Raw genomic sequence first — 22518 nt, forward strand, 5'->3', positions numbered from 1 at the left:
CTGCTGTACTGCGCCCTCCGGGTGACAGATTTACGATCGTCCGACACCGTTTTTTCGTTTCACGATATCGTCGTGTTCGGCAGCGGACCGGCACACCGGCGTTGTACGCTCGCCGCGTTCCCGTGCGCAAGCCTTTCACTCGTATTATTACGGATACGGGCCGGGGATTAACGGGTTGATTTACCGGGCAATAAAACGTGGCCCACGGGGAGGTACGCGTAAGGTTACCAACTGCGAGTGCCGGGTGTTGCAGTGGTGGTGGACGTGCCGGGAGAGCGGCTTCCAGTGGGGTCCAGATCTCGTCGATCGCGTTTACGACCCGGCTCAGGGTCAATATTTTTCGGAGATAAACTTACATCGCGCGCAACGCATATTACTCGACGCGGATATAATACACGTGCGACGACTGCTCGTAGCGCCGTGGCCGGTTGTCGATTATTTTACCCGCCTAGTGCAAAAATGTCTGCAGATTTTAAACGGTCTCGTTTATTTTCCTTCGGCGAAAAATAGTATGGCCGGCCAGACGCTCGCTATCGTGTTCATCGCTGTGCCAAAAGGCTGGAAGGATCGGGCCAAGTACGGTTCGCGGGAGAGGTGAAAAAATACGGTCGAAAACGTGATTTGTTGTTGTTGGTAATTGTTTTTCTTTTTTATTGTTATTATTTTCAACCATAAAAAATTATAGTACATTACATTATTTTACACATCACCTAATAAGGGACGTCGGCGCGTAAAAAAAAAAAAAAAAAAATAAATAAATAAACAAAAACAATACTCATAAAACAAGGTATAACTAAACTATAAAACGACTTTGTACCAAATAGTGATCAAATAATAATGTACCTACCTACACATGTTTCAAAACATTTTAACATTATACATTAATAATTATTATAATAGGTAGCGCCGCGATCACACGCCCCACGTCGAATCAGAGTTGGTACTGTACATACAATATTATACATTATTACATATGACCGTTTTGATTTTTAATACAAAAACACGATTCCTCTTTTTTATTATTTGGTTTATATAAATATGACTTGTAAGTACTTAACACAATATAATTAATAAAGATATATCTTATCGAGACGCGTCGTGGAACAATGAAATAAAAACTAAACAAAATTAAATAAACGACGCGCAGGTGGTGCCTGAGGGCGTCGAGCCTTCGGAGTCGATAAAAATCTTAAAAAAAAAAAAAATAATTATACAAATCACTGCATAGTAAAAACTAAATATGTGTATGAAAATGTATAACACATTCCATGTGAATAAATAATAGTAAAAAAAAAAAACACAAAAAAAAGAGGATCAAGAAAAAAAAAAGACATAGAAAAACGCATCGTCTCACGCGAAAAATACACTGACCAGTAGCTGGATTGAAATATATTATGACAACATTCGGTTGGTAAGTTGATAGTAATGTCATGCTTACGCCTAGTGGCGTCCAAGGGCGTGCTTGATAACGGGAAATAACATTTCCCGGGGGAGGCCATAAGTATAGACTCCTCTTGAACATGCCATTTCTTCAAACCGTCCCTGAACCATCACTGGACGTACAGATAATAATCGACGGAACCGCAAGATATAGCTGGACAGGCAATGTACGATAGTTGACGATGTGTTTCACATAAAGCGATGTATCGATACGAATGTTATGCTGGCGGTCTCGCTAAACATCGATGGTCAATGTACCAGACAAACGCAACGATACCAGCGGACGAATTCCGGTTTGGGAAAAAACGGTTGATAGATCGACGCGGAGGATACAGAGACGAAGAGTACGTCACTATTGTGATGGTGAACGAGAACGAGAAATCCAAGGAGGTATTTGCTCGGGAAGACGACTTGCGATGAACGGTTGGCGCGCAGGCTTCGGGAGGAGAACGACGTGACGGAGAAAGGATTCGTGAGACGGCAGCGATGGGAGCCGGAGCCGGTGGAACACCGGTGTATAGGACGAGGCCGCGTGTGACGTCGACAAAACGCTACGTGAACACAGCAGGTAGCCGTAAACCGCAGCACGAGAATCCGTCTAATGCGGTTTTATACGGCACAATCGCGGAAACATTGCGCTCGTCACACCGATTACGCGTAGAGCGGCCATTCGGACCGCGTGACTAGGAGAGCGGATACGGTGACGAGCACGACGAGTGGGACGGTGGACAGCGATCGCGGTCGAACAACCAAAGCGGATGCCGCGGAATCGGAGCGTCGGTCGTCGCCGTCGGCCGTGGTCGTGTTGTACCGGTTCCGGTTGACCACCTGGTGTTCCGGGTCGGCCAACATCATTTCCACCTCGGCCCGGTCAGGGTCCAGGTCGAACATCCGCGGCCGATGCTTCCTCCGGTTCTTCCGGCCACCAGGCTTGTAGCCGCCCTGCTGCTGCTGCAACCTCGGGTCGGCCACGTCCAGGAAACCGCCCCCGCCATAGCATAGCCTGACCATGCGCTCCTTGTTGCGCAGACACTCGACCGTAGCCTTGCCGGAGCACCGACACCGATTCATTTTGGACGCCGTCTCCTGTCGCTGCAGGATCTCCACCGAGTTTAAGCACCGCTCGGTGCACGCCACGCCCTGCAGCATACGTTTGCAGTACGTGTGGTAGTATCCCAGGGCATTGGTGCACACAGGGTCGGCCAGACAGATAAACTGCGCAAGCTCGCACGATACCACCGTCTGGTTATGCACCGCTTCGATCACCAGCGGCCGGCACACCTCCACGCGGGTCTTCATTTCCTCGCAGTAACCGTCCCGACAGGAGCACTAAAGGTAAAATGATTACATGTTATTACCGGTTAGGTTAGGATAGGTTAGTATTTATGTATACATTTATACAACAACAATGTGCACATTGTACACGTATAAAACAGGTTCTTTAGAAAAACTATTCTGAGTTGTGCACACTCTACTACTTCGAGTATTGATAGGAAAAATATAGTAGAAAATTGTCCGAAAACGGTTTTTCCATTACCCGAGTTACCCGGCTTTCAAATAAAATGTCCGTTTATGAAATTGGTGCTCGATATCTAAATCAAAAATTCTTTTCGTGCTATTTTTGGTATTATTACGTTGTCAATTTTTCCGTATTGTTTCGCAACGAAATAAAGAAAATCCGTAAAACGAGATTTTCGATCGAAAAACAATCGATAAACCGGTACACTGATCAATCGTTGGATGTAACCGATAAACGATTGATTGTCGACATAGAAAACTCACAAATAATTCAATAAATTCATCGTATTATTTAATTACGACGTAGAAACTATTATAGAGTCTTTCGGGCCGTTAAACCGATGGTAATCATCGTGGCTTGCGCGATCGTGTTACGAAAAACATAATGTAAGATGAACCCACGAGCTCACTTTCGGAGACGGGTTATTTGGAGGAGACATATTAGAGTAGTCATTTGAATTTTATCGATTTGAATTATATAGTAGTAAAAATTACGTTATTTGCGATTAATTATGCCGTATCTATAAATAATACATTTGTGTGGACGTAAATATAATTTCTCGCAGAAGAAAAAAAGTAGGCAATAATTTTATTTCATACTTGTTTACTTAACATTAAGTATGATAACAGAAGTATTTTAAATAATTCTGTGACACTACGTACTGCTTTATTTGATTCTTGTATTCATTTCTTTTTGTTCGTTGTTTTGTTAAGATACAGCTCGCACCATAAAATACAACTGATCAGAACAGAAAAAGCGGTAGCGTGTAAGTTTGAATAAAAAATACCTCTGATATTTCGGGGTATAATTTTTCACGCTCTTCTTGAAAAATTAAGAAAAATTTCAACTCAACATTTGTAAGTATGTATTTATTTTCAATATGATTATTTACCACGTCAAAAGTATTAAAACATAATTTCTAACTTTATAGATTTTAGTATTAAATGTTTTATATAATTATGTTTTCATCCAATTGGTAATCTATATACATGCCTCCAAATATATTTTCAACCCATGGACAAATAAATTATTTATGGACATAACCAATTTATCAAAAAATTATAAATATATAACACATGATCATTATTTGAGGTACTATACTATTATATTTATTGATTATTATTGGGTGTACGCTTATTTGAATGCATTTTGATCGTTATAAATAATTTATATTCTTCTACATAGCATATTATGTTTTCATCATTTGCATTGCGAAAATAATTATATGATAATAAAGTTTTTTTATCTGTATAAAAGACCACTTGAAATTATATACTCGTAGGTTAGGTTAATACCCCTGTTTACTATATAGTATAACATGATAAATTTGTTCGCAAAAAGTAATCGATCATCGTGTGATTCATATTTTACTTATATGAATATTATAGAAAAATATTTCATTCGAACGAGTGAAAAAATATACATAAATAATTATGTGGTTTGTTTTCGAATAAAATTTATAAAAAAAATAAATATATATTAAATTAAAGTCTTACGGCTCATAAATGAAACGTAAAAGGATTTTACTATACCATATTTGTACATAAAAAGGTTAGGTATGTATCGCATATAAAATTGGTTTTTCATTGTTTTAACTACTCTATAGGTTGTTGTTGATAAATTTCTAATGATTTACTCGAAAAATAAAAATATTTCCGAACATATAAAATTACTTGGTGTACGAACAGTTTCTAATTTTCCATACCAGCGTATGAAATATATATACATAAGAAACGGAATATTTTAACGGTTTACCTATAGTGTTTTTCTAGTACGAGTTGTATACTATTTTACGGGCGAGTGTGTAAATCGCCATAAATCAAGACGTCTCAACGATAATATATTCGATGTAATTGATTCCGGAGGCTAAGAGAAAACGTTATCGTATTACTATGGTGCGTATACCCATATTTTTTAATTGAGTTTTCAAACGTATTTCAATGATGTGAAGTGCGGGATATAATAATACGAAACCGACAAATTCCCCGTTGAACCATTTTTTTTCCCGGCCAATTAAAATTTGTTTTGAAAACATCTAAATTTCCATGAACGTTAAATTATTCTCATATTTTATTTTATTTTATTTTTTTTCGTTATATTATTGTTTTCATTATTATTTTACCGATGCAAACAGAAAAAAACTAAACTTTTATAAAATATATATGTATATTTATAATAAATATATACCGTATAAACAGATTTAACGTAAGATTAAAAATAAATAAAATTACGGTGACTTTAACGAACGTCACACTACTACACAGCTGTACGTTTGGAATAAAACATTCAATCCCATAGACGTGTATTATAGATAAATATATTGAATATTCCCTATATTACGTGCAAATTTTTATGCGAAAATATTTAATGAAATTTATTGGTGATCAAATACTTTCAAATTTGCCTACAAACGTTTGAACATTGCACATTTTTCAATCTAATTTTAATTATATAAACTTTAATGGATATAGCTTATTTTTGTATTAATTATGAATTTGGACAGCGTACTGATTGCGAATCTTAATTAAAATAGCACAAAAATCTAAATTCGATGTTAATTATACGTAAAAAATTAATGAAATTCGCGTAAACATGATTTTATGAATAATAATTCTTTATTCCATAATGTTATGAGGTTGGAGATTTGTATGCGATTTCGTGTTTAAGAACTATGATTATTTTTGAACCGTTCGAAAACACAAATTTACCAATAGAAAAAAGGTTTAAGATATATTTTAATATATATTTAATGAAGAATTGATTTTTATCAAAATTGCATAATTTCTATAAGCTAAAGTTGTTTACTTCCAACCCACACTTCTACCTTTAACATTTTTCAGGTTAATTTTTTTTTTTATTTGTACCTGCTAAATATCCATGTATTTTCATGAAACAAATGACGTTTTGTTTCATACCATGAATGTAAAATAAGAATATTTATCATAATCTTTGAACTTAAACTTTAATTCCATTGGTTTTAACGCAACAACGGTTACATCGGAAACTGTAATGTATGTATAATTTTAAAAGCCTATATATATATATATATACATATATATAGGGCACCATGAGTGTGCTGCAGTACACCTAGGCCAACATTATATATCGATTACATTTCTAGGTCGTGCGACTACACACTATAATCCCTTGCACAGTTATCATTTATTTAACGGGTTTGATTTATAACTGCCGCCGATATGAACATAAAGTTAACGACTTAATTGCTAGTCAACAGTTTCAATTCTATTAGGAGGTGATCTGGGAAAACGTAGAAAAAAATGTATCAATCATGCCGTACATGTAAATGAATACCGAACCGGTTCGTTGCGAATTGTTCGCGTACAATATACGCAAACATGACGGGTACGTAAAAACGTGTACGGTTTATATGCACACAATTAGGTGTGTACTCACGTCCAACATCTGTTTGCCGGCCGCGGTGGACGTGAGCGCGACCAACGCGTACAGACACGATTCGGGACACTTGGATGAGTCGTCCTGGAGCATCTTGTCGCACTTGTTGAAGTACGTGTGCAGCGCCATCGAGCACGTCGGGTCGAACGCGCACCGCAAGCGCACCTCTTCGCACGTCGGCTGACGGTAGCCGACCTCCAAGGCGCCGGCGATCGTCAGCCCTCCACCGCCCCACAGCAACAGCGCCATGCCCGACAACAGTGCCATCGTCGTGGACGACCTGCACTGGCCAGCACCACCGACGGCTGTCTTCATCGTCAGCACTTCTTCTGCAAAAAAAAAAAAAAAAAACGCAAAAGCCGTCAAACCACGTTTCTAATCTTATCCATATTTACATAATATTTGCCGCACCGAAATCGGTTTAGAAACCGACGTAACAGTCAACGGTTTTAGAACTTGCTGAGGTGACGTGGGGGGGGGGAGGCATTAGTCATGCTAGTCTTATTTGACGAATTCGGATTAGTTTTCAGAATGTTAATCACATCAACAGATCGATGGGCACTGCGGAACCCGAAAGCTAACATATGCATGTTGTGCACGTTTTAAAGACGAAAAACTACGGTTTTCGATGCGCTCGATACAGCACGGGTGGTTTTGTACAAAAATATTATGAATGATATACCGGTGCTTAAAGATACGACTAAAGAACTAACGTGGTATAAAGGTCGTCCGGTTTTCCGTGATTCTTATTCGGTCGATCAAATACTTTACGCGTACATTATATTTATCAAAAACGATGCGCGTGTACGGCAAAGGAGGAAATTATACTTCGGTTGCGGTTCATCGTCATGACATAATGTATACCTATAATGTACGTACCTACCGCACGCTCGGCGCACATAAGTCACGAAACCGAATCGGACGCGTGCATATATAAATATATATAAACGTACAACGTAGTACACCTTCTATTAGGGAGTTGTCAGTTTCCGTTGCCTATAAAACTACCTTCAATAGAAGAAGAAAAAAAGAAACAAAAGGTGGACGGTCCAAAAATTTATCGTTGAAAATGAAATCACGATAGCTCGTAATACATCGTAATATTATAAAATTCCATTCGCGTTCCGGTTGTGCCGTAAATACGAATACAGCAATATAATGCGCGTCCGCGCACGACTTAATTGTCGAATTGAAATCGTAAATCGAAACGCGCATTAATTACGGAATACATAAAACGTCAACTGGGAATGCGCACGATATTTATGTGCACGGTACGGGCAATAATAAAAAATACATTTTATAGACGCACAAACACATCAATATCAAAATACGAATCCGCGTAGATTATTTCTCCGCGCGTTTTAATAACGATGTGTTTTTTCTCTGCCGATTGAAACCGTTACGAAAATATTGTACAAACATATGATATCTATAAACATACAATTCCAGTGCTAGGATTTAGAAGAGCGCAAGGGACGAAAAACAGCTGCATTATTTGTTTACAATAAACCCTATGCTATACTATTGTGTTTACATAATTTGTTCAACAAAGGTTTACTTATTTCAAAACATTTTTACTATTGATCCCTCAAAAATGTTTATTGGTGTCATTTTCTTCGATCGACATTATCTTCATACCTTGAATTTTTGAATTCGATTGAAAAATAATACCGGACAATTCAGGATGCATATCTTATTTTAAAAAAGATTGTCTCCGTTGATGTATTTTAGGATTGACTTCGTACGCGGGTTAAAAGTTGGAAATTTTTAAGAGGACGATATGAATTTTCTCCGACCAATAGAAATGATATTCTATTGAAAATGCGAGATATTTCTTGTGATAGCAATAGCTCAGTGTAGTTTTTCCAATACGTGAGGTTTTCAGATATCGTTTACGTGTATAGTGAACGAGAAATCGGGGAAATATAACTTGGAGTGGAGTTAAGACGAGCAAAAGTTAATAAAATCAGTTATTACATCGTGGATATAACCAGCTCGGTTCATCATCCTCTGTTCCAAGTTTCCCAATCGGCTCCCGGACGTAATTATCGATTCCTGTCGCTACTACTCGTATTTTCACGTGATTCTATACTACGACAGATATTTTTAAACATAGATTTGCCAACGCCACGACGTTGGAGCTCATTGCTCTGGGAAAAAAAATATTAATAACAACCGGTAATTGTTATACGAAATTGATCATCAAAGAGAGAGCGTATCAATCGTCGGACTTGCTGGTTTATAGAACGTCTACCGTTCGGGAATATCGATAGCGGTCCGTATAGAGACGAGGAACGCACCACGACGGTGCCCTCGAGGACACGATCGGTCGCGTAGAATAAGACAATAAGTATCCGCCGTGCATTTTACAACGTTCAACACAACGGCGCAGCGTGTACATACGAGTCTTACATCGTTACACATTGTTCGGCCGACGACGAAGCCATTGTGCCGCGTGTGTCGCACGTCTCTCTCGGCCGCCACCTGAATTACTTGGTCCGTGTACCCGTGACGTATGCACAGCGAGCCGGTAAAGAGCATGTACACGTGGGACGTACGGCACACGCGTGTGTACAGTTTATGTATTTATTTACATACCTGTACGATGTGTACAATATCGTCCGTTTAATTTGTTTGACTTGTGCACACACACGCGCGCACTGTAGCGCTACAACGATATTGTGTACTCTTCGGGTATACCACGTACCTACCATACCTATACCGTGTACCTGTACCGCTACCGCGTACCGATACTGAGCAAACACCGAGCGGCGAAATCAAATATGTACAAACGCGCCCGGTGACGGTAATAATATCACGACCTCGTGGACGCCCCCGTGACGGGAGGTTTATTGGTATATCGTTATGTTTGTTTTCGTTGTATCATATGTTTGTACGTGTGCATCATCGTTTTTCCACTCTCCGAGCGTCTTATCTCAACGACCCGTGTCTCCGGGAGTGGGCTCGTGCGGGTCCTTCTGAATATATTGTTCTGCTCTAACGTCACGCGAGCCGACGGCGGTCCGAGACCACCGATAGATCCCGGCTACGGAACATGGGTCAGCAGTCCGCGGCTCTTCAGCTTCAAGATGTTTTGTTTTGTTATCGTGCAAAAGTAACATTATTTTCTGCGGATTACCGCCGCGGTATTTACAACATGACCAACGGGTTTTCACACCGATCCGAATAAAATCGTCCACAAGTAACCCTATACAATGGTTATATTTTGTACCGGGTAAATGATGTGTGTACGACGTAATAATAATAATAATAACGTACACTGTACGTATTTATAAATATATAATTATGATGGCCCTTAGAACTTGAATTGTTTGTCACTAATATTGAGCATCGGAAATCGATCGCATATCGGCGTCCGGTTAGTAGGATTCGTGATAGCAAAATTTGAATAATACGAGTAATAACCGTAATCATATCTATACAAAAACGCGATGTGCGGCCAGAGTTGTTTTTACGCGTCGCCGGGTGCATAATTCGGTTGCGTTTTCTCTTGCAGTAACCTATGCTACATCCAACACGCAGCTGCAGCTGACAAGATAATTTTTACATGGATTTTCGACGAAACATTGTGGAACGGTGTTAAAAGTGTTATAATTTATGTTTAATACGCGTTTATAATGTGTTTAATAATTGATTAATTTTGATTTTAAGGTACCTAAATAGTTAATATCAATGAAAAATGTACTTCTCAGCAATTATTTTTACATACTCGTATTGCTCTGGACGATTACACATCTACACATAATTTAAAGTCTACATACGAAAATATTAGTCGGTTAAGAGCATTATAAATTATTTAACATTGAACGCAATAAATTATTTTGTATACGTGGAAGGTATTATTTTCACACATGTTGCGATTAAAAATGTTATTGCTTTAAAATTATAGATAAACAAATATAAATTACAGTATTTGATATATAAATTCCCGATAAAACCGATTTCAGACTTTGATAGATCTGAAGTGTACGACCTGTAAATCTGAGATCTATCAGGTGTGCCATGACACGTATAAACCCAACCGTTTTGTTTAATTTTTGAGCAATAAACAAATTTTACGATGGCCAGAAAACAATAAAAACCGTGCACAACACCATATGGGTAAAACGGTTTAATCGCGTCTCGTCTGGCCGTATAAAAAATTATATTATATTATTACGGCTTGCATATAGTGATTATAATATAATAAAATATGTAATGATATAATAATATAGTGTTTTCCGTCGTGACGAAACCAAGATAAACAGCTTTAGAATATGGGTGGTGTCTCACGAACTTTGGGGCCGGGTAAAAAATAGTAATCAAATCAAAACCCGCATAATTTACGTAATTATGTTTGCTGCCAACTTCCAGTATCACTTTACTAACAATTTCTCTACTACTTCTATATTAAAATTAATTAATAAAATATTAAAATTCTACAAGTCACACTGTATGGTAAATTTACATAAAATCGATCAACGACGTTAAAGTCACTTATGCACGCTGTTAAAAAACATCATAATTTTGATTATTGGTGTTTTATTCGCTATAAGATCTTAATAAATCTCACAGGAGCCCAAAAGAAAAGAAAATTTGGAACATGTCCTTTTACATTATTATTTTTTATTCTTTTCGATTTTCCATACGTCTATCGAACATTGAATATTAATTTGAAGTAGTAAATAATATAATATACGAGTATATATATGTGTGTGTATGTTATACTATCATAGAATGTGTAAGTTGTAAATAAAATATTTTATCAAGAGAAATGCAAATTTCGAGTGTGGTTTGAAACTAAGTTTGAGGTATGAAAAAATTCGAGATAATATAACTTTAGACAAAACATTACCACATTGGGATCGGGGAGGTAAAACGTATCAAAGCACGATTATTTTGGTTAACTCTAAATAGCTTAAGAACGTGGTGTTAAGTGTCAAAATAATTAATTTCCATCATTCACATATTAAGATATTGTACGAGTATAGTAAATGTTACGAACCAATAATAGATTTTTTAGTTTTATAGCAAAAAGAAAAAACCTTCAAATTGTTGACCACGAATAAAATATTACGAACAAAAACGTTTGTAATGGTTATTATATTCGTTTTAAAACCTAATAAAACGTCAATAATATTAAAATGGGTCGCGGAACATTTGATACGATCGATTGCGCCGCCGGAGCACTCTCGGACGTCGCGGAAGAATAAACGCACGAAACAATGAGATGAAAAAAGAAGATACGAAATTGTTGTACGGAGCCGGGAGCGAGGGCATCTCGAATCTGTCACAAATATTACTATTATATATATTATATATCCTTCCAATATAATCTCTTTCGAAGGTCTGGTGCAGCGCGAAAAAAAATAATAAAAACCACCCGACGAAGACGAGAGAAAAGAAGAAACAGACGCGCACAGGTGGTACACACGCTGCTCGCGCGCGCGCGCGCGCGCACACACACACAAACGCATTCAACCATCGTCTTACACTCCGAATCTATATGTATCGTGCAGACCTGTCAGCTCTTTTCACCTGTCACCCCTCCGGTACGACTCCACTGGTCCGCAGGATCCTGGGAACGTATACATATGCTTCTACCATATATTTATAGTATGTACACGTATTTCGTATAGAGCCTCCTAATCCGTGTCAGATTACGTGGTTCGCCAAGAGGGTGGCTGCAAGCATGATTCTCCTTTATGTCGAGATCGAACACTGGGAAAAAATAAAAATAAAATATCGAAAAAAAAATCACGTTTTACGCCAACAACGTCCTGCGTTTCGCTACGAAACGCCTTTGTCCTTGATTATATTTACATGACCGTCTTGAGATAAATCAGTCCATGAAAATGTGGACGTGATTCGTATTTTGTTGAAGCGTGAGAGCGCAAAAACACTTCCAATGAAATGCGTATATACCAAAGTTTCAGTTTTTACTATCTAAATTATCTAACACAATATCTTCTGTACGGTATAGTTTTCTACAGATTTTCATTTTTATCCCCTCTGTCACGTATGTACAAAACAGACTTAAGATTTTAATTTAAGAAATTAAAATAAATTTGTTAAGAATCGAATATGTTGAAGTAAATTAATAAAACGTGTCAATTATGGTCTGCAAAAGCTTGCGTATGCAGTAAATTGAGTGTCGTTTAAAATTATTTAATAGCAAAAATGCCACAGTTGATTCGCTGTTTGCGGTTGTGCAATAAAAGTTGAATATGCAATTATTTTTAATAATTCGCAATGATTTATTTTCCACACGGATTACTTTTTCTAATTTAAATTTTTATTCACAAGTAAATTATTAGCCGTCACTTAAAATTGTCGAAAGGCCCTGTGCATTTCAGTGAACAAGACGATTCGATGAACCTAATTTAAAATGCACCCATATTCGTACGGGTCACGTGGAGAGTTTGGTCGCTCGGGGCAGCATTGTAAAAAAAAAAAAATATTCGTTTATTTTCTACAATGTATCCATGGTACTTAGTGTTTATCATTAATATTTTTACTCTTCGTTCGCATGGTAGAAAAATAAATTCCAACTGGTTAATTTACCAATGTAATAATATAATTACCAATTTACGCGCTCTACTCTTGCCTCTTTCTCACTCTATTTCTTACGCTAACACTCATCTAAATATATATACATTATATGTAACAGCAGTACACGTTTATGGAATTTACTAGTTTTAATACTTGTATCCAGAGTTATTATTCCTCTAGAAAAAAAAACGAATAATTATGTTCAAAGTAACACACATGCACATACGTACGTATATAATTATATTTAGTTAAACGTACGAATAGAATACATAGAAATTGCGCTATGCGTGTTTCGCGAATGTTTGCAAACTTCGAGTGTATTATGCAAACGATTGCGGTTCGCCGATTTCAGAAAAAACGGGAGTTTTTAAACAACTAATTACCATCAATTACTAATTTTTTCGATATTCGAAACTCATACATGTGTGTGTGCGCGCGTGCACGTGTATTTGTGAGTACGTGTACAAAATATTTAAATTGTTTTGGATGTTTGGGCGCCGAATGGATTTACTTTTACCGTGTACACATGGCATAATCATGACTTTGACATCTGTAGGAGAACTCAAAGATCGAGATAAAGTTTGGTAGAACAGGTTCTATGTATACCGATCATAGAAGTCAACGAAGTAGTATTTTATCTATTGGCCAATGTATATATAAATTATGTGGTGTTGGTAACAGCGTATTATTTATCGATCGAAATTGTTTGGGCTAGAAACAAGTTTCGGAACGATTTTTGAAAACTAACCCATACCCGGCAAACGACGTATCACGGACAAAACAAACTCGACCCTGAATAAATTACATACATATTTTTTCCCATTGATGGTTAATTCAATAAACTAATTAAAAATTTGTACTCGAAACAATCAAAATACTTTTCCGCTTATAACGACGATAACGACCGATCGGTTTTTACTGTGATGCCTGAACATTCTACGACTATTAAATTACGATTATGTGCCGATATTATTATGAAAAAAAAATTGTCTAGAAACGTAATGAAATGTTTGACGAACCCATTAATTGTTAATGAGTTTAATATTATTATAATTACAATTTGACATCCTCATTTAAGCAGGGAGTTGAAAACTATTTGAGGTTAAGCCATAAAATTACACTTAATACATAATACAATACAATGTAGTATCCAATGCACAGGGGCCTTATATTCAAGCCTTAAAGATTATTAGTGACATAAAATAATGCTTTACTATTGTACAATATTATATCAAACATATTTTACTATCAAGTATTAAATAATTATTTAAAAAATTATTCAAATGTCAATCATAATAAAAGTACTATTCATTGAACTATAATTCATTTAACTCATTTATATTATTATTATGCACTTTTTTTTTTTAATATACTCCCGATTAGTAATTATGGCCAAAAATAAGTTCGACACTGTTATAATTTGTCATGCATATATTACGTCGATTTAGCTTTGTTGCCGTCGCCGTCGTATAAGCGCGCTCAGACGTATACACATAGAGATGGTTGGGAGTCATAAAATGAATAATGTTATGCGTACTCCATTCACTCCTCGAATAGGTTCATTAAACGGTGTGCCTTCCACCACCTACGCTTTTATTTTTATTATCGTTCATACCACTTACCGTAATATTATTACGTTATACCTTAGTGTGCAGTGATATGTCCGATGCTTTTACGCGACCAACAAGTGGTTCGGACATATTATAATAGCCACAATCTAATTTTCATGTTCACGATTTGGGGTCGTTAAAAATCGGTATTTTCTGCCCTTGCCGCCGTTAAGTAGAAGAGATTGGGTAGATTTCAAAGAAATATGCTCAGTGTCGCGCCTGACCAACGATACGACCGTCTGTCTGTTATTATTATTATTATTATTACTATATATACATATAGACGCAGGATGAGGGTCCAAGATAGTCGTAAAACCCATCAACTCGTGTGGCGGCAGACGTTCCGCGGTGAATATCACGTTTTTTCGTGCCCACCACGTGAACGTATTTACATGTGTATTACAAATTCAGTGGCATAGCAAAAGTATAGTGCAAACTTTGTCTACACAAAATCGTACTTTAATCGTATTTATTTAAATTTTATCTTAATAATAAAAATAACGAAAAACTTCCTTCGCTTACTGTTACAATAATGTTAAAATTTTAACTTAGTGTTACAAACTATACAAAGCACGCGTAACTTATATTCGTATATATGATCTATCTATTATAATTTTGGATCCACATTGAGTTCGGTTTATGATTAGTTTTTGTTTTTAAAAAATATTTAGATTGTGCCATTTGAGTTGAGAAAAATTGTTTATTTATTTTACTTAAATTATGTGGATCCGACATTAGACGTGTAGTTGATCATTGGTTATGATATCGAGTACAATTTTTTGGATAAACATTATGGACAGTCTCCCTTAGCCTAAATGTATTTTTACGTATTTTAAGTATAGGAATTAATAAAATGAAATGCATTGTTGACAAAAATCTGTAGAACTGACCCCCTTTATGTGAAGTGTATTATGGATACAACGACAACAACGGCCACATATTATTATTCATCGATAATTCGACATTCGATGGTAACGGTTTGTTGGTTTTTTTTTGTTGCATTAAATGGTCGTAATCTAATTTAGAAGTCGTCACGCATACATCATACGCACAACAAGCGGGAGCGGCTACTGCGACAGTGGCGCCCGGAAACGATTCTCTTCTATTAAACTTTTTTTTAATATTTTTTTACTGCGTTTGTGCGAAGGATTTATTTTCCTCGGCTATACGCTGCCGGATCTTTAAAACATGCATACACTACACAGCAGTTAATTGCCCCCGGGTAACATATAATATAAAAGTATATGCATCGCACGGAGCGTCTCAAATTCAGTTATAAATAAAACACATGTCCTACGTTACGCGCTCGCGTTTCGGGTGGCTTCGGTGAACGTAATATATTGATGCGACAGGAAACGAGGATTCTCATAAGATCTCTGATCCCTTTTGTCCAGCCTACCATCGAAAATATTATTATCTATGGAAATGATGTGGAAAATGACATCCACAATTTTTCAAGCGTGATAAACGGTACAATAAGAGTGGCAAAGAGAAGATTTCTCCATGGCTAGGAGAACCTCCCGCCAACAAAAACACAGCGTGATGATTGCAAACAGAGCAATCATATTGATTGTTGTTATTTAAACACTGGACTAGTTATAACCGTATTAAATACAAATAGTTAAACTAATAATTTTAACTATTAATTTAATTTACGATTTTAAACACCCGACTGAACAGTTTTTAAAATTACTAAAACAACAAAAACCATTGTAGAAATTGTTTATAATGACAAACAAATCACACTACAATAGCAAATACTTGTACGAACTAATAATTTTAAAAAGGGGGAAATGTTTTTCGAGAGCGAAAGAAAAATCAAAATTAATCTTAATCTGAATAAATATTTTACGTTACTTTAGTAAAACAATTTAATTGCGTGTACACGCGTATAGAACGTTAAGTTGGAATCAATTTAAACCGATGGTCCGTTGTACCTAATGTTCGCATGCCTGTACCACAGTATAAAAAATACAAGATTTCTGTACTCACAATCGATTCGCGTCACGGACGCCGCCATGGTGTCCTTGTTATGTTACCCTAATTCTGCCAGGCGTCGAACGTTGTAGGAGAGCACGGAGCAGCGCTCACCAACGGTAGGCAGTCGAATTTCGTTTCCCGAAGCGGTCACTCGATCTGCGGGTTTTTTTTTTCCTCCGGCGCGCAAAAAATGTGCTCACGTTATCACGGACCGAGAAGAACACACGATCCAACGGTGCACTCGGCACAGGTACCGGAAGGGCCAAAGGACGCGCGCGCGGCGGTTTTCGGCTGAGAGTGTTACGCTCCGTTACCGTGCACGGATGTCGCGGCGTATCGGTTGATCGTGCTGTTGTCGGGTCGCGTGTTCGGGTGACGGACGGTCGGACGGACGGGCGCGCATCGGAGCACGGACGTGACGTGCGCACGGGACGATCGACGACGGCGGACTGGCACCGGGAAGGCCAGCGGACGCGGCGAACGGGTACCCGTGTGCGTGCGCGTGCGCCCGTGTGTGCTCGTGTGTGCGCGCGCGTGTACCTGCGCCGCCGCCGACATCTGTCCGCTGTCCCCTCCCCGCCGCGCCGAGCACGCCGTCGCGGCGACGATGATCCTGCGCTCTCCGATCCTTCTCCTTCCCTTCGTCCGCCTGCTGCTGCACTCCTGCCACGATCTCCTCCCACCGCGCCCGCCGTCGTGCAACACGATCCTGTCGCCGACGAATCCGTCATGAGAATCCGTCGCGGTCCCGGCGATGACGTGTGAACGACTCCGTGATACGTGCGTGCGGCGCGCACGATGTTGTCGCGGTGTTGAACGTGAAACGCGCCGAAACTAAGAGGTTCAGCTGGCCACAAGGGTCAAGGGATTGTGCCATATAAGGGATTGAACCAACCGAAACGTCGAATGCAGGAGTAGATATCAAACGTACTCGTGTGCGTGCGGAAGTCTGTGCGCAGAACAGATTTCCCTTAAGCGCGAACAGTTTCCCTTCGTTCGGCGAACCAACCGATTAAATAATACGTGTACCTGACCCAACCTGGTCGGTCGTTGTGCGCGATGCACGCGGTGTCGTATGTACTCCGATGTAACGAAAAACATAAACGGTTTAGTGGAATAAACACGTAACCTGTTGTACAATTAATACATGTTGATGAGCAGATTATAGTAACTCTATTACTTATTTTATACCGGCCGAATGATATTGGTATACTCTGATATTGTAAACGGAATGAAAACGAGTTTTTTAGTGAAAAAACAGTTATTCACATTTGTAATAACATTTCTAACCTATGAATGTTAATAGATTTTTTTTTTTTTTACAATTTTTCGGGTTCGATAAATAGAGATTAATAAAAAAAAGTTATATACATACAGTCGTCACTTGTCCTCATAGGCAATCGCATATGTTTTAAAGACCGTATAATAATCGTTCAGTATAAATTCTTCAAATTTGATTTTATGCTTTGTTTTCTAATTGTCTTCTGATTTCCTTTATCACTGTACAAGATTATTTGATTGTTTAGTATTTTCCTGCTATCGTTACTCCCTCCTCCCACCAATTCGTTTTGCTACGAAAAACATTTAAAACGATTTCCGTTTAAATTATCATATACCTAAACCAACTCATTTAAATTCGTCGGTTATTATCAAATTGTGAAAACTAGATAAAATGTGAATAATCCAGTTGTGTTGGTTTCTCGGATACAATGTTATAAATCAGCAATCAAATTGTAATTTTCTAATACGATTCTAACACAATTGAAATTTTATCTTTTAAATTCATTTTTAAATTCGTGTTTTAATACAATTTTAGATTTCCGTAAATTCCAATATTTTAGATTCTGAGCGGAGTTAACGTGTTTATACTTATTCGTTCTACTTATCAGGGAAAATTATTTGATTTGTTATGATTCACCTTATTCCGTATGCATGTTATACTAAATGGATTTAATTTGTTACTCATCTATAAACTATATTTAATACGCTGCACAGCAACTTTACAGTTTTTAAGTCATAAGGTCATTTTTCAAGGGTCATGGACATCCCATCACTGATGGTCACATGCTATATAGTTCACGTGAAATTATTGTGCTCATGTTCGAACAACATAAAACAAGAAAATATATGTTTAATAAATAGTTTTTTTATGAGCGTTCGTATACAAATCACTTTGCTGAGCGTTCTTGAACTGTATATCATGATTCGGATGCTATACTTTCAATAAAAATACGCCCAAATAGTTTTTTCGATAATAGTTTTCACGCATATCATGTACGGTCTTTATTTTTAATGCTAATTGATCTCCGTTTAACGACTTTTATATTCCCTCGTATACTGTCGAAAACATAATTCCAGCCCGTCCCACTTTAAAAGACTAATATTTAATTTATTATACCCACCGTTAGAACTGTTTTGACCATTAATTTATCTAGGCCTATCGGCAAAAAAAAGGTTTTTTAAAAATAATAATGTTTAAGGTAAATGAATCCGTACGTTTATTTGAATAGTATATAGTATTTCGTAATAAAATAACCGAATAACATTATATTTTAATATAAAAAGTACAAAAAAAATATAAATAAAATTTAAATAATCCACGAATATCTTTAATGTTCATTGTGTCATATTTACAAAACGTACAACTCTATTCAGTTTTTAACTAATCTTACATAATAGTAAGTACATAAGTTGCACACAATAGTCATTAAGTTTTACTAAACACCTACTTGAATTCAAAACTTGAATAATAATTTTTTCAAACATTAAAATTATATACTAAACGTCATTTGTACACATAATATATTGTTGATAATCAGTAAAAGACATTTGATGTAGGATTTAAGTCGAAAAGTTTATAATAAATATAATCTTAATTTCATGCAGTTAAATTCCGTTGTCATATCAGAATACCAACTACCTACATAAATATAAGTATTAAAATAATCTCAAAATAATTTCCCGGTGACTAAAAAGTTATGCAAAAATGTATACAGTGAGGCTTAAGCTCCTCAAGAGATTCATTAACTTGATTTATAAAACCTATTTATTTAATAAATCATCAGAAATAGTACAATATTTTTCCATTATATAAATGTAAAAACGTTTCTAACAAATGATAAAGTTAAAATAAATTCATGAGAGGAAAATATTACATATAGTTCAATGATTTTAGTAATCATATCAATATAATATATATATATATATATATATATATCATATCATCATATTTATATATTTATGATACTTATATAATCTACTATTACTAAATATTTCTTCGATAAAAAATGTAAATTATAATAATAATAAAAATGTATAAACCACTGAAAATTTATTATTATTATTATTATTATTATTATTTTTTTTTTTTTTTTGAGAAAATAAATCATTCGCATTTCTGAATAAACTGGCCAGCTATAAAAGATAACGAAGAACAATGTTTGAAAAGGATATTCAGACTTGTATACGAAATCAAAACGGATGATTTTATAAAATACGTAATATCATTGAAGAAATTTTAAGTTTGACTTACGGGATGGATAGCTGGATCGATCCACATATCGAAATTTAACTTGATGGACTCAAAATCCAAACTCTATGGTAACACTTTTAAAGAACATGGTTTTATCTGTTATTATTGCACGCTATTTAATAAACTGTAAAATCTGAACGCGTACTTCCATATTTAAAACGTGTACTTATTTCTTGAAATTACACGGCCACTCGAATTAATAATGCATTTAATTTGAATTGGATTTTATTCCTAAAAATTAATTATAAATCCGTGGCTCAATCATTCCACAAGTTGTACATTAGGTATATAATATCGTAAACGAAAATTTTCGAATTGAAAAAAATTAGGTGTACTCGCCAACGTATATAATGATAATAAGTTTCTAAACGATTTCGGAGGAAACATTTTCTCGAACCTCCACTCTACACATAATTTGGGTTTCAGCAGTGTTTATAATATACATACAAGTACATTATGCACACACATATATGTATGGCAGATATCTCAAAAACTTATTTTTTCCTCGTATACATTCGTATTGTATTGTACAAAAATGGCATGTCCGATTATCCAAGGATTATGTGAATAATGTCTTAAACGGATTCCTTTTCGAACGCAGGGACAAAAACGCCGCCATCATTTGTCGGTTCCGCGAACAAGAGAATAACATAATGACCAATACATCGTACTAAGACTGTTATTATTATTATTATTATTATTATTATTATTATAGTGCAATATTTTAGGTGACGTTTTCATGAGGCCGTGGACAGACTAAACGGCTTCATTATCATTTAATCCTGTAGCCGGAAAGACCCCGCGTCGTTTGTCCTCCGTCGTCGGAGAGGAAAACCGCCTTACAGGTATTGTTGATGAGGATACACGCGTGTGTAAACGTATTATATTATTATTATTATTATTGTTGTAATACGCGCGCACGTGTGCACCGTTACCCTCACATGTGAAGAATCGCGGCGGCGATGTTATAAATCTTAAAAAAATGTCCGACCAAAAATCTACAACACCGGTGATGGCGCGTTAGAAATACACAGTCTGCAACGGCAAAAGAAAAAAACATGTATAAAAATAGATGACAGTGTTGTTGTTTGTGTACGAGCACATTTTATGTGGTTTTTCTGCAGAATATAATGTGACATCGTTCGTAAACCAATATATTGATGATATCTGCATTATCGTAGTACAGTCGTTTAGTTTTTTTTCCAAATCCATACGTTGTCGTAGCATCAACACTAATATTCCGTTTTTATTATGATTATTATTTTTATCGAGACTTCAAAGACAATGATTATTAGGGTGGAATAAAGCAATATACTATCAGTGAATACAGTGGCGTCATTTCAGATTTTTCTAGAGTAAGACAATCGGCATGCTCTTATTAAATTCCTGACTCGGCGGCTAATTTTATCAAAGTGCTGATTAACGTGGAGGGAGGTAGACGTCAAACGTAACCAAAAATATAATGATTTATACTTCGCACACAAGTACCAGAACACGTCTCATTTTTCTAATTTACAACATATCAATGGTATTATAAATTACGTGTTTTATATTTTGATAATGTACCGGCAACGCTAGAGATGACATACCACTATAATCATAGGTTTATTTACAATTTTTTATCTAAGTCTATTTGCTTAAAAAATGTAAAAATATTGGTGGTGTTATATTGATTAAGGACTTCTTCCGATGAATGTTTAGGAGATATCAAGAAGTTTAGTATTTGGGACAGTAATTTTATATATGTTACACGATGGTTTGGGCTCCTTGGAGATAAAAAAATAACGAGTAAGATGAGTGTCCAATTCCAGCTATACTCGTATTTATCATGTATTTTTTTATACAAATAATCGTACAAATAAACATGAAACTACACATGCGCGTTAAAATATCGTATTATTACATCGAGCGAGAGAACAGAACAAGTACCTGTCTACTACCACGCAGATAATATCGCGGCTTCATTGCGAGACAAATGCGAAGGTGCGTGTACGATAATATTATAACATAAGTCACCCTGTATGGTGTTATAGTGCTACACACGTGCATTACACTCATATTCGAGTGCGAGACATACGTGATAGCCGTCAGGTACATTAATAGTTATGTGCGAAATAGAATATCGACTGACGTAACAACATAATAAATGTATATACTCATATTGTGCAGTCTATCCCGAAACGTGTCTATGCGGGATGAACGTGAAAAACGTGCGAATTCCGCACTAGCGTATTAATCAGCAAACAAAAACAAATATATTTATACCAAATTGATTATTATTATAATTTTTATTGTTTTATAACTACGTATACACGTGCGAAATAAAATTGTGATTAAATATTGTGATCTTATTATAGTGCAAATATAAAATGCCTACAAAAAATTTTTCTCTAATAATATTTTATACTATAGTGTTAAATACATTTTTAATTAGGAATAGATGAGTTTTAAATTCTGTTGTTACCGTACGA

The 22518-nt window shown here is 36.3% G+C and overlaps 1 protein-coding gene across 1 annotated transcript; it reads right to left on the bottom strand.

Moving 5' to 3' along the window:
* Positions 1-2074: 2074 nt before the first annotated feature.
* On the bottom strand, positions 2075-17022 carry LOC112689102 (growth arrest-specific protein 1-like). Its single transcript, XM_025562624.1, has 3 exons — positions 16528-17022; positions 6374-6702; positions 2075-2769 (listed from the first exon to the last, which is right to left on the bottom strand). The coding sequence occupies exons 2-3, from the start codon at positions 6686-6688 to the stop codon at positions 2092-2094; spliced, it is 993 nt and encodes a 330-aa protein (XP_025418409.1). The 5' UTR covers positions 6689-6702; positions 16528-17022; the 3' UTR covers positions 2075-2091.
* Between the last annotated feature and the right edge of the window lie 5496 nt (positions 17023-22518).

Source organism: Sipha flava, unplaced genomic scaffold (genome assembly GCF_003268045.1).
Source record: "Sipha flava isolate LNK unplaced genomic scaffold, YSA_version1 42_pilon_pilon, whole genome shotgun sequence".
NCBI lineage: Eukaryota > Metazoa > Arthropoda > Insecta > Hemiptera > Aphididae > Sipha > Sipha flava.

What these genes read in the sequence shown, in the direction of transcription:
- LOC112689102 (XM_025562624.1), bottom strand. Translation starts at nt 6,688, where the DNA reads ATGAAGACAGCCGTCGGTGGTGCTGGCCAGTGCAGGTCGTCCACGACG. An exon ending in CCGGCAAACAGATGTTGGAC is followed by an intron (nt 2,770 to 6,373) that starts GTGAGTACACAC and finishes TTTTACCTTTAG; the next exon opens with TGCTCCTGTCGGGACGGTTA.